Source organism: Rutilus rutilus (genome assembly GCF_951802725.1).
Source record: "Rutilus rutilus genome assembly, chromosome: 15".
In the NCBI taxonomy this organism is placed as follows: Eukaryota; Metazoa; Chordata; class Actinopteri; order Cypriniformes; family Leuciscidae; genus Rutilus; species Rutilus rutilus.
The window spans coordinates 31,569,861-31,584,075 of record NC_140220.1 but is presented as its reverse complement, the minus strand read 5'-3'; the positions used below and the strand labels follow the sequence as shown (position 1 = coordinate 31,584,075).

The window sequence follows — 14,215 nt, the reverse complement described above, 5'->3', positions numbered from 1 at the left end:
ACAGAATGTTTTCTTCCGGTTCCCAGCTTAAGCTAACGCACCTGATTCAATTTGTCAAGTGAAAAGCAATTAGTGTAATTAAAGCTGGGGTGTTAGTTTAAGCTTGGATTGAGAGGATTCTCTTAAGGGTGCGTCAGGATACAAGTTGAGAACGACTTGAACCGTAAACATAGATCATTAAATAGTTACTATAGGTAGCAGATTTTATGTTAATCATGTACAATACCATTCAAAAGTTTGGGGTCAGTCAGATATTTATTTAATGCTTGATTCAAAAAATATCTTAACAACACCAAACTTTTAAATGGTGAGGAAAATTATTATATTAAATATGATTTGATATGGTGTGTAAAAGCTATGTTTTTTTCTATTACTATCTCCTTCTGAATAGAAAGACTTATGCTATAAAAGGTCACATTTTGTCTGAGATTTGTTCTCAGAGTTAAAGTTCTCATTGCCGTGTTAGTCAAACCTGCCCTGCTCACAGGCTCTCTCGTCACAGGTATCTGTCTCATTAACTGGCTACATGGGATCTGTCAGCCCGTGCTGCCCCCATCTGTCATACTTTGGGCTATAATTTGGCAGCTGTGTATGACTAAGCCTCAGAGTTCCTCTCAGCCTTACAGAAGCACCTGTGCTGCAACCTCCGAAATTTATTACAGCACCATTTCTGAGTGCGAGCAGACGGGAGAGGAAGAGCACTTTCTCAAATATTGGAAATACCCATGACCTCATCTGCAGTCTGTGCAAGTGTGTGTTGGGGTTAGTGTGCCGCCACGCCCGGCTCTCCAAACGCCCCTTCCAGCCATCCAGAGGTCTCACCGGCAGGAAGATTAGCTCATATTTTCATCAGCACATACACATAGTCTAGCACTACACTACAAATGTGATTCATAAACTCAAAATGTCAAGTGATTCAGTAGGATTTGTCTATTGTTCCAGTCTGACACCTTATTTGGGAAGAGATTTATTCTTATTTATTTTTATTATAAAATATCACTGTAGTAATAATACTTACTGCTGTCCTTACGCTACATGCTGTCATTAAACACAGAACGTTTGGTCATTTGTTTTGCCCTTATTGTAATGAGCATAATATTTTTCTTTCACATTCCAAGTGTTTTTTTTTTTTTCTTTGTTTTTTTTCAGTTGGTATTTTTAACTCTGTACATTTATTCTATGAATATTTTACGCAATGTTTCTACATTGTGGGTTGTTTTCCCAGGGTTGTTCTCCTGTGGTGCTTGCGGCAGATTATGTAGGTAAATGTAGTCATTGGGCTTCAGCTCTCTCATTAAGGATAACCCAGCAGCACCGCTGCTCTGCACCACAAAAGTCGGCAGACGGTTGCCAGGAAACCAAGGAAACTGACATTTCAGAGCTTCTCCTGTCATATGGGAACAATGTTCATCTGTAGTGCATTATAATTTAGGCGATGAGGCCTTATACGCAGTGCCACCTGCTGTATTTATATTTAACCAGTGTAACTATCAGCCCAGGTCTGATTTTGGGTTTAATAATTGGTAATCTTAAAGGTTAAAGCTCACTTTGTAAGTGTGTCAAGTGTTTCCTTAGATAGAATCCCTCGAAAATGATGCAAGCCTTATATAGTGTGAATTGTCATTTTCATGGCGACTTGAAATTATTAAAAAATGGATACTTTTTTTCTAGTGTTACCAAGATTGTTCTTTCGGGCAAGTAGCAGATAATATGTTCGACTTTAAGTTGTTGAATTGCTTCTGATCATCTCTGCTTACTGCTTCGTTGCATCATACTCAAAATCATCCTGCTGATACCTAGTCAGTCAATTTGGTTTGTGATTGTAGCCGTGCAGTGTTTTGCCTCTCCACAACGGTAGTGGTATTGATTTGTTCATGTGGTGTAATCTGCCCTTTGGCACAGCCAAGTTTATGAACAGTGTTGTAGTTAAAGACCTGCAACACTGAACTCTGACTGAGATCTGTTCATTAATTGGTGCCTTGTTTATTTTGATCAAAAAAGTAAAATAAAAATAAAAACAGAGATGGGAAGATATATCTGAATTTGTTCAGAATGAACATGCATATGTTTTTCCTTGTGAAGATTTCAGAACAATTTGCAAATGCATGTAAAATAACATCCTTTTTTTTTTCTTTTTTAAAAATCACTCAAGAGTAAGGCACTTGGTATTTTTTTCAAGTATTGCCATTGTGTTTCATTACCATGATGGCTGGGTGTGCTGTTTGTGGTTGTTGGCATCTTAAAGGGTTTCCCCTTTGTGCCCTCCGTGGCCCCTCTATTTACCTCAGTCATTTTTATTTATTTATTTATTTTTATTATCAAGATAGCAGTTAAGATTGTTGGATTCTTATACTGTTTTTCATTTTTCTCTGTTTCAGTTCTACATAAAGGGATGAGAGGAGGAAGGTCTGATCACATAATGGTCACCACACATGCCTAATTCAGGGTCACTTTAAAGTTCACTTTCATCCCGCTATTATCTGTCCTCCATTCTCTGGCCTCTCCAGCTGAGTGGCTGCCCATGTTCCCTAAGCTTCGTTAATTCAGCTACTCTGCGGGCATGCTCCAGTGCTGAGCTCCGCCACTTAGCCGTACCATGACCAGTCTAAAGCGTTCACAGACCGAACGCTCTGTGGGCGGCTCTGTTCCCGCCACAGATGAGTTTTATACTCGGCGTCTGCGCTTGCCCAATGGAGGTGCTCCTCCCCCTCGCAGTGAGAGCACGCACTTGACTGGCACGCCCGGAGTTCCCAAAATGGGCGTTCGAGCACGGGTTGCCGACTGGCCCCCCAGAAAAGATGGCGGCAGTGGAGGCAGTGGAGGCAGTGGAGGCAGTGGAGGAAGTGGTGGAGGAAATGGTGGTGGGGTTTGGCACATCACGGTGGAGACGGATTCCCCTTCCACCACCACAGGAAGCGCCCAGAGTAACCTGTCAAGCAAGCTCGGCCACCTGATCAGCCCTCAGGACTCCTCTATGCTGCGTAACATTCACAACACGCTGAAGAACAAGATGCATAGTAAAGGCAAAGACAATCGCTTCCTCTCACCCGATGGCTATCTCGGGTCACCCCGCAAGGGCATGCGACGTATACGGCAGCGCAGCAACAGCGACATCACCATTAGTGAACTGGACGGCGATGGAGGTGAGGGCTGGTCTTTTTCAGGATGGACACCCATGCATCGAGAGTACGGCAGTACCTCATCTATCGACAAGCACGGCGTGTCTGGCGAAAGCTTCTTCGATATGCTCAAAGGCTACCAGACAGACGCTCCGGACCAGCGCAGCCCTGCCCCTGAAAAGTTAAGCGAGTTACTTACAGTAGCCCATAAACAAACTGCCCTTGACTTGCCTGACGGACCTCTTGGTCCTCTTCGCGGCAGTCCCGCCAGTCGTCTGAAAGAAAGAGAAAAACACATGAAGAGGCGTTCAAAGTCGGAGACGGGTGGCGAGTCCATATTCCGCAAGCTGCGTAGCGTCAAAGCCGAAGGAGATTCATCACGTGCTGGATCTGACGCTGAGGACGGAAAGTCTGACGATATGGGTCCCCCTCCCAAACCATGGGTCTGCCAGAAAGGTTTTGCACACTTTGATGTCCAGAGTATTCAGTTTGACCTGAACGAGGCCGTGCAGAGTCGGCAAAGTGCTGTAAAGCGGAAGAACACCACCACTGGTGCCTCTGCTGCAGCCGCGGCCTCTGCCTCCAACACTTCATCCCTCTCATCCACCCAAAGCGGGGCTTACAGCTCCCCTTGCGGCAGCCAGGAAGAGCTCAACATCAAGGATGGGCCTTCTCTGGACTCTGGTGATGACAAGAGCAATGATTTGGTTCTCAGCTGCCCGTGTTTCCGGAACGAAATTGGAGGTGAAGGAGAGAGGAACATCAGCCCTTCGAAGCAAGGTAGTATCGGCAGTGGTGCCTCCAGCTCTTCAAGAGATGAAGAAGGATCCCCTGAAAGAGCTCCCAACACACATTTCAGCAATGCAGGGGTGGCTGTTCTTGAATCCCCCAAGGATGGCAAAAGTCTCCACCATGATCGTGGAAAGAGCAACATAGTTGAACATGTGGACTTGGGTGCATATTATTACAGGAAGTACTTTTACTTGAGAGGTGAGTGCTACCCTTGATGTACTGGTAAGATTTATGTTCAGGCAGTTTGATGTAGTAGCAGTAATAATAATAATAATAAACATAATTTTATAGAGCACCTTTAAAAAAGCGCTGTACACAAAATGAGCAGTGCATAGCACAATAAATAAAAATAAAAGTAAACAAGCTTAAAAGTTAATACAAAAGCAAAAGGAATCTACCTCAGACGGGTGTCCACATATTCTGTTAGATGAAGCATCCAAATGATTTGTGAAACCTAACACTTCCTGATTTCTTTTTATTTCATATTGAATCAATGCGATAATTCGAAATGAATTATCGCATTGATTCAATATGAAATATGAAATAAAAAGAAATGATCGCATTGCATTATTGAATCTATTGATGCCCTAATTAAATCATTCATTCAACTGTTGCTATTTATTATCGGACCCTAATGCAAATTTTGTGTTTACTGATAATTTGTTATTGCACTTGATTTATATTGCGGCTGTTTTTTAAATGCATTAATCATTAATTGAATTTTTTTTTTTTTTTTTTATCCTCAGAGCACTGGAACTACTTGGGTGTTGATGAGACACTGGGACCTGTAGCTGTCAGCATTCGTCGGGAAAAACTGGAGGATCACAAAGAGCATGGTCAGCAATACAACTACAGAATCATCTTCAGAACCAGCGAGGTGAGCGCTCATTCACACCACCAAATACAATGACATATATAGTTGTAGCGTCTGAATCAAACCTTGCACAGAGAGAGTTAATTCAAAGCAGTTAGCAGTGAGTGAGATCCAGGTCTGACGCCCACTGCTATCTTATATAACATGCTTAGAGGCGAGTTCTCTCTGCTAGTGCACGGCATAGATCACTCTGTGCCCTGACTGGCTTGTCACCATACTGCTTCTCAATCACACTGCTTTTGACAGCAGCTTGGATGAAGGTTAGACCGTCTCTCTAATTATAACAAAAAAAAGGCTCTTTACATGTGACCTCTGTCTTTGGTATCATTTATAGCAACCGCTTATGATTCACATGCATTCTGATGGGCCTTAATAGCTTTGTGACTAAGGTGACGCATAGCCCAACATGGCAATCTTTCCACTGCTATTTTGAGAATGGCAGGTGGGCAGACGTGGGTTAGCTTAGTATAAAACTTTTGTTCCACTCATAACGGCCCCTTTTCAGGTGTTTGAGACCTCTGAATCATAATGAGCAGGTACTAAAAGACAATAGTATGTTGAGATCTGCAGTACCAAGTACTAATTTTCTCTGAACATCTCTTATACCAATATTTAACACCCACCTATTGAGTCTCACCTGTAATTTACAAATGTATACTGATACTGTATATGTATTCCCAAACATGTCTGAATCAATAATTCAAATACATTTCTGTCATATTTTTAACCTTTCCTACCTATAGTTAACAACCTTACGAGGCTCAATTTTGGAAGATGCTGTGCCCTCCACCTCCAAGCATGGCTTGGCTCGAGGCTTGCCTCTAAAGGAGGTGCTGGATTACCTCGTACCTGAGCTCAATGCTCATTGCCTCCGACTTGCTCTCAACACACCGAAGGTCACAGAGCAGCTGATGAAACTGGATGAGCAGGGGGTATTATGATCCTACATTCCCTTACAGTTGTCAATCAACTCAGTCATTTCTTTAATTTTATTATAATTTTGGTAATGCCTACAAGTGAAGAATCGGATCCTTGTTTTCACTGTTTCCACTGCACCTAAAAAATTTAATAAGAAAAATATATATATACACATACAAAGGAGGTTTATATATAATGCAAAATATTCTTTATGGCTTTAAATACTTAAGTATACAATGTGTCAAAAAATAGAGGGTAATTATCAAGAAATATAAAAAAAAAAGTAATTATATGATATGCTGATTAATAAATCACCATTAATCTGTAATTTTTACTATATATATTGATTTCTTGCTGCCATATTTATGTTGTTATTCATAATAAAATAATTCAAAATATAATCATATTATGCGTATTTAATATACATGTATACATTTTGTATTTATAATATTTTTATTTATTTATGATTTATTTGCATCCTCTTCTGGCATAAAACCAAATTCAAAATTAAAAGGTTCCTTTATGAATAAACTATATTATATTGAAATAAAATCAAAAGTTTGTATATGCAATAAAAACATTGTTAGTGTTATAAATGTTTTTTTTTTTTTTACTTAAAAAAAAAAAAAAAAATTAATAATTAATTGTATTTAATTTGCACATTAAATTGGCAGCCCAGATAACAGAAAATATTTACTCTCGTTACTCCTGTTTTTCATGGGTTGATGGTCTTTCTTTGCTATCTCTTGTGCAGCTCAGTTTTCAGTTGAAAGTGGGAATCATGTACTGTCAAGCCGGCCAGAGCAGCGAGGAGGAGATGTACAATAATGAGGCAGCAGGTCCCGCCCTAGAAGAGTTCCTGCAGTTGCTGGGAGAAAGGGTGCGCCTTAAGGGTTTTTCCAAGTACCGTGCCCAACTGGACACTAAAAGTGAGTCTTATCTTGATGGTTTCTTTAATCGCCACTGAAGCCTGAAAGCAGTATTGTGTGATTAAAATTGCAAGTAGCTAAAGGGCCAAAACGCTTACTGAATCTCTGGTCTCCTGTCATGTCAGTCTAGTAGTTTATAGGGTTAGTTAATTAATTCTAACTGGATCACACTCAAATGAGCCTGCAGCTTGTTCTGATATGTTCCTTCACTGTCAGCGGTTTATTGACAATCGGAGGTCATGTTTAATTGGGAATGGATCTAAACACTAACCATCATCTCCTGTTTGAACCCCATAGCCCATATTTGAGACCCATTCGTGCGTGCCGTGCCTGGCATGCATGCTCCACCTCTCCCCTGTTACCATGAGGAATATCGCCTCTGATCACAAGCATGCTTTTAATTCCATTTATCAGACTTGACATCTTACCCCTGACATTCCCTCCCTCCGCCCTGTAGTGTGGTCGAGAAGGGGCGGTAGAGGTGTCAGAAAGCTTTGATCTCAGCTTGACGGATTAGGACATGGTTTCACAGTCAGGTGGAGCACAGAGATCAGGAAGGAGGGACTAAGGAGAAGATGAGTTTGTACCCTCGTGTCTCTGTGGCCGTGGTGCAGAGCAACAACTGGAGTATCCTGTTTGTGAACAACAGGGAAAAAAAAGGGGTCCTATAAAAGTGCGGCAGCCATATTTTGCCCCAACAAGTCAAGGAGCATTAAATAAATGAGATTGGATGATCAAAGGCTCTAGACTGTATGTTCCCTTCAGTCAAAGCGGAAATCCCTCTTTATTTAACAAAGGAAAGGCAGGTGGTCACATAAAAGCTGTATATGAAAGGCTAACATGAGCTGCTTCTTTTTTTCAGCGGACTCCACTGGAACACATTCTTTGTACACAAATTTTAAAGACTATGAGATCATGTTCCACGTGTCTACAATGCTGCCCTACACGCCCAATAACAAACAGCAGGTAAGCTGTAATACTGTTGCAATAATTGAACTTTTTCCTTTTATTTTTAAACTATCACATACTGTATACCACTGTTTAAAAGTTTGGGGTAATTTAAAAAGTAATTTATACTTTTCTTATCCTGCAAGGATGCATACAAGTGATCAAAAGTGACAATTATAATGTTGCAAAAATATTATATATCAAATAAATGTCTTTTAAACTTTGTTCATCACGTTTCATGGTTTCTACAAAAATATTTAGCTGCACGACATTGATAATGATAAATGTTTTGTCATAAATGATCCTTCATATCATTCAAATTTGAAGACTGGAGTAATGGCTGCTGAAAATTCAGCTTTGCCATCACAGGAATACATTTCATTTTAAAATATATTCAAGTAGATGTCAGGTATTTTTAATTGTAATTATTTTTCACAATATTACTGTTTTTACTGTATTTTTGATTAAATGCAGCTTTGGTGAGCATAAAAGTCTTCTTTCAAAAACATTGAAAAATCTTACCTTCCCCAAACTTCTAAACGATAGTGTATACTGACCTATGTTGTTTTCACTTCGTAGCTGCTAAGGAAAAGACACATTGGAAACGACATTGTCACAATCGTGTTTCAAGAGCCCGGAGCAAAGCCATTTAGTCCCAAGAACATCCGCTCACACTTTCAGCATGTCTTCGTGGTTGTTCGAGTGCTCAACCCGTGCTCTGAAAATGCCTGCTACAGGTGAGTCAAATAGTTTTTTTAGCTGCAAAAAAATTGGGGGCCAAAATGGGGCATTTGTAATTTGTAACAAAGGATATTTGGACAGATGCATTTTGCATCAGCTGATTTTCAGTCTGTGGCAGCAACAGTACTCAACACTGTATGATATCAATCAGTCATGAATAGTAATGAATCAGTCAAAAAGACTGAGGCCCCGTCCACACTACTGCGTTTTCGTTTAGAAACGGAGAATTAAAACGAATACGATCTCCGTCCACACCAGCGTTTTAGCTGCGTATTAGAATTGATCTCCGTCCACATTAAAACGACTGAAAACGCGGATCACGTGACCATTCACCAACACTGGGCATGCGCGTGCCGGTGTAAACCTAGAGACTTTCAAACATAGACTGTAAAAAAATGCTTTCAAACATCAAAATATCATTTATTAATATGTATTTGTGCCAAAATGACATATAAACATCTTTTCCTATTCTATTTTGCCTGGAAACGCTTCCAACACGCTTGCGTGTCGCATGAAAAATAGCCGTCGGTTCTATTTCTAGCATGCACGCGTTTACCGCAGCAGTTTCTTACTGTAAGAAACTGTTCCAGCGGGTGGAGTTTACTGTCTGGTACTGAATATTACCTGTGTATACCCCATGACTGATGACACCCAATCATAGAGCCGAGCGTGAGCTTCTGCGTCATCGTTTCTAAAGTCCTCCGTTTTGACCCGTCCACACTAAAACGCCCTCCGGAGATTCAAAACGAAAAACGGGTCGGCAGCGTTTCTAAACTTCTCCGTTTTTGCCGTTTTAGTGTGGACGGGAGGTGCAAACGTAGCAAAAGGTCTCCGTTTTTAAACGAAAACGCAGTAGTGTGGACGGGGCCTGAATACATCATTACCTGAATCCACCAGAGCAGTTACTAATTAACATCTGACTCTCTAACTGAATTGTAACTTTTATTTCTGACTCAATTGGGTTGTACAGTAGATGTTATTGTCTTGGGATATTGTTTTTCTCAAGAGGATTTGATTGGACAAAAAGATCAGTGTAGGTACATTTTTAAATAAACGTTTAATAGTGATAGGTATCAACAACAATTTTGATTTCATGACTGGTTGTTTACTTGTATCCTAGTTGAAGTTGAAAGTTTTTTGTAATAAAAACAAGAATGATATTTTATTTATATATTTTATAATATTTTAAATAAAACCATTGGCCAATGAATTTAAAATAAGCTTTTCCCTGTCTTAACATCTAATTGTAGGGGTGTTGTTTTTGGTTTTATTTTTGGAGAAAAGGATTTTCTTCCTGCTCGCGGTGGGTTATGTTCTCGCTTGATGTCCTCTGGCCAGCTTATTACTCTTGTCGTACAGCACATTACTCAGGGGAGAGCTGCTCTTAACCACTTCAAATGAGCTAGGCCTGCTTAATTTCATTCACGCCTACTGGGGGCTGTTTATCAGTAGGATTTGTTGATCGTTGCATTGCTTGCAGTTCAACCTTGAAAGTGCTACTGTGAGTCAAACAAAAGACACAATTTGTGCTTATCTGAACCCGATCGGGCATCAAAAAGGATGTTGATCATTGATATCTTCATTGTGACTTACTCCCTTAATCTTTCGCTCGCATACTCTCTCGCTCCCTCTCTTGCTTGCTCGGTTTCTGTTTTGCCTCATGAAACTAATAGAGGTTATAATTGCTGATGGGCCTCATTGTGTGTCATCTTAATTATACCCAGTAGGGAGCCTCATCGCTGTTCAGCTCTGAAAGTACAGAAGTTACAAAGGCCCGCCCTGACTGAGCCTCTCTGGAACAATAAGCTAAACGGAGCACATAACAAACGAGAGGGCTGCATGCACACCCTTGCCAACTGTCCTCTCCTGAGAGGGGCTTGATGAGGGCCTGCCGCTTAAACCCGACAACCCTCTCCCCCTTCCCTGACGGACTCTCTCCCCCTTCCCTGACGGACTCCCTCCCTCCGTTCCTCCTGTAGCCCCATTCAACCGCAAACTGAATTCCTCTTGTGAGCTTGAACATTTCCTCAGCTGTGGCCACTCTTGCTATGTTAACCTGCTTGGACTGTTTAGACAGGAATTGGCATGGAAGTCAGGAAGTGGATCAGGTGGGTTCAGCGGGTCTTGGGTTTTCATTTGTGATCGTGTACCGTGGCTGTTTATTTGTGTAAAGGGTAAAACACTGGAATGAAGGGTGATTAAAGGTGTTTATGGAGAGAGTTAATGATTTAAATGCGCTCCTGTTGTTTTATTGGCTGCTGTTGGGTGTACTGAAGTGGTTAACACTGTTCACTGGGGGCCTGACCTCTCAGCCACCAGGGAAATGTTAAGATAGATGGTAATATTGTACAAAGCGGAAGCTGTTAAACTGCTTTTTTTTTCTTTTTTTTTTTTCTTCAGTCCGTCTGTACAGAAGTGTTTCCTGCATCACTATCGCATTGCTGCAGGGTCTACAGTGACACAGCAAAATAAATTGTTGTGACGTTGCAATCTGAATCATGTAATGGTATCTACAGACTTTTGCATTTTTTCCTTAAAATTAGTAGCTGGAATATTTAAAACCTATTAGTGTGAATCCGTCTAATAAATTAGTTAATCAATCTGTTAGAGTAAGTTTGGGGTCAGTATTTATTTTGTTATTTTTTCATAAAGAAATGTATACTTTCATGCTGCAAGGATGCCTTAAATCGATCAAAAGTGACAGGGATTTTGTGAGAAAGATATTTCCAAATATATGCTGTAAATGCTTACTTTCTATACATTAAAGAATCCTGAAAATGTTATGGTTTCCACACAAATATTAACCAGCACAACTGATTAAAAAAAATCTGAAATCTTGATCACCCAAATCAGAATGATTTCTGAAGGATCGTGTGACACTGAAGACTGGAGTAATGGCTGCTGAAAATTCAGCTTTGCCATCACAGGCATAAATTACATTTTAAATGATATTATAATAGAAAACAGTTATTTTAAATTGAAATAATATTTCACAATATTACTGTTTTTACTGTAGTTTGATTGAATGAATGCACCCTTAATAAGATTCTTCTTTCAATAACATTAAAAAATCTGACTCAGCCCAAACCTTTAAATGTTAGTGTAGCTTCAGAAAGTATTTTACTTAAAGAAATGATCAAATATGTTACATTGAATTGTTGTTTTTTAGTATCCATCATGTTGGAAATTAGTGTGTTTAGAAAGAGTTAATCTTTTCAATAAGTTTACATTGTGTGAGAACTCTGCTCTGTGTATGTGATACTTGTACACCTGTGTATTTTTGAGTGGGTCAGGGTGTTATTTGCTTGTGTGGAGGTTCTTTGGTTCCTTGCTGTGGGCAGTGGATGCTCCACCAACCCACACACTGTGTATTTATACTTTAGATATGTAATCCAGTTTGCCTCTCCATCTAAGCCAAGGGGGTCGGCTGCAACAATAAAGTCAGCCCGCTTGCTGTTAGTCATTACTGAATAACTGCTCGATGCCCAGAAGTGGATTATGTTTGGATGGAATATGCACTGCGTTATTCTGGCTTTTGAAAAATGTTGATGACGGTTATTGTCCGCACTCTCATACAGAGTTTGGTTTTTGTATGCCATTGGTGAAGCACAATTGTGGGTGTTTGGACTTCTTAATGCTTAAACAGAAAACAATATAATGAAGAGAGGTTTAAAATAACAGAGCAATGGTAACTGTAAATGTTATACGTTTTACTACTATGGCACAATTTTTTTGGGATGTGGTTATATCATCGTTTTTGGACCTGTTCTTTGAAGTGCGTTGGGGTACCATGTTTAAAAACAGATGAGATGTGAAAATCTTTCAAACGATACCAAGTATGACAGTGGACTTTGTGGGAAACACGCATCCCATTAACACTTGCTGTAGTTTAGCGCTACCAGTCACTTACAACTCTTTATTCATCACTTGGCAATAAAGTATGTAAAAACACAAAAACATGGAATTATTTAATGTCTATTAAAGGAGAGAGCTTTAAAATAAGCAGTTAAAAAATGACTTTTTTTGTGGGATGTTCTATAGCAATACCATCGTGTTCTTTTGAAGTACCTCGGAGTATCAAGTAAATATTATATGTGAATATGATGATTTTTAATTACCATGATGTACATAAAAGATCCGTGTAATATATGTTTGAGTTTTTTATTGGGAACAAGGGTGATAACTCTCTTCTTATGGGCATCAAACCAGCAACAATTAGATTTCCAGCCTTCCAAACGGTGTTGTTTTGTCCCTTCAGGCAAAGAAAGAAAAACAATATGACTGAATTAGATATCAACAAGTTATTCATCTCAGTCCGTACTTCAGCAAGCTGCTGGTACTGTGGGAGAGAAGTTTATGTTGTGATGAATTTGCAAGCTCATTTTTCTACCACACACGTACATGTTTTCCCTTAGTGTTTTTACAGATCAGGCCCACGCACAGACAGCAGAATTTTATTTGGCCCCTCTCTTTCTCTCACCAACGTTTCTAGCTTCTGGCCCCCACTTTTCTTTGTCTTCCTCCTCCAGTATCACTGTAAAAACGGGCTAGTGGCTCTCTTTAGTCCAGCCTCATTACACTGCTATGGCTGGCTAGTTACGTATGAGTTCCAAGCATACCAGACAGAGCAGGAAGCTTTAGATGTCCATTCCAGAGGCTTAATGAAAGGAAAGAAGCAGGGGAGAGATGAAGCAGCAAGGTAGAGAAGAAAGGTTTGAAGATTTTCAGAATTGGAATTGAATTCATAATGTTCTTCTGTAGCATATGAGGGGTCTGTCACTGTGTGGAGTAGTCAACAACTTAATAGCCATCCCTGTCTTTTTGTTAATGTCCTCCCATTCCCATTTGGCAAACTATTTGATGTCCCCTCTGCCACACTTCACACTTTGACTTTCATAATTTCCATAGCAGCCACATTGTCTTTGGAATGAATTTTGCTCATGCATAAACATGAGGTCCTTTAGGGAAGTTTGAGAATGGTTTAGCAATTATCTTGTGCATGTGATGAGCAATTTGTCTCATTATTTGAAATCTTCTCTCTTGTTTCCCTCCATCATCTCCACCCCCTCATTCACAGTGTGGCAGTGGCTCGCTCACGAGATGTACCTGCCTTTGGACCACCTATTCCTGAGGATGCTACATTCCCGAATTCTACAGTCTTTCGAGATTTCCTTCTGGCTAAGGTCATCAACGCTGAAAATGCAGCCCACAAGTCAGACAAGTTTCGCGCCATGGCCACTCGGACACGGCAGGAGTACTTGAGGGACCTGGCAGAGCGTCACGTTACGAGCACGCCTATTGATCCCTCGGGCAAATTTCCTTTCATTTCTCTGGCCCACAAGCGCAAGGAGAAGACCCGGCCGTACCTTGGTGCGGAGCTGCGTAGCCCAGGAGCCATCACCTGGCCTGTTCACGCCGAGGACCATGGCGCCGGAGGAGAACTGGAGGCCCTGCTGGCCATTTCAAATGACTTTCTAGTGCTGGTGGACCCAGAAGCCAAGGCTGTTGTCTTTAACTGTGCTGTCCGAGATGTCATTGGTTGGACCCTGGGAAGCCCTGCTTCCATGAAGATCTACTATGAACGTGGAGAGAACATCTCCCTGCGCTCCATCAATAACAACACAGAAGACTTCCGTGAGGTTGTCAAACGTTTAGAGGTAAGTGTGGAGTTGCAGGTATCATGACAGATGGATTTTTTTTTTTTTATTAAAAAAAATTTGCTAAATGTAAGAAACTTTAAGCATTTGTCATTCAGTCAGTCACAGCACATGGACCTGAGAGCTTGTCTCTTGGTTCTTAATCATTTTTGTTTTGTATCCAAGTGGGATTATAGCTATCAAGGTTTTGGAAAAAGCTCAAAGTAGTTTTGAGGGCTGTGTTGTTTGTGTTTCATC

The 14,215-nt window shown here is 40.5% G+C and overlaps 1 protein-coding gene across 2 annotated transcripts in view; it reads left to right on the top strand.

Moving 5' to 3' along the window:
- The window catches only part of sipa1l1 (signal-induced proliferation-associated 1 like 1), a 91,164-nt gene that overhangs the window by 58,522 nt on the left and 18,427 nt on the right, over positions 1 to 14,215 (top strand). For both annotated transcript variants that reach the window (XM_084432078.1, XM_084432077.1), the window contains exons 2-8: positions 2,379 to 4,109; positions 4,658 to 4,788; positions 5,529 to 5,717; positions 6,458 to 6,632; positions 7,495 to 7,598; positions 8,160 to 8,317; positions 13,399 to 13,978. In XM_084432078.1, the coding sequence (XP_084288204.1) occupies positions 2,597 to 4,109; positions 4,658 to 4,788; positions 5,529 to 5,717; positions 6,458 to 6,632; positions 7,495 to 7,598; positions 8,160 to 8,317; positions 13,399 to 13,978 (2,850 nt within the window). In that variant the 5' untranslated portion in view covers positions 2,379 to 2,596. The remainder of the gene's footprint in view (positions 1 to 2,378; positions 4,110 to 4,657; positions 4,789 to 5,528; positions 5,718 to 6,457; positions 6,633 to 7,494; positions 7,599 to 8,159; positions 8,318 to 13,398; positions 13,979 to 14,215) is intronic.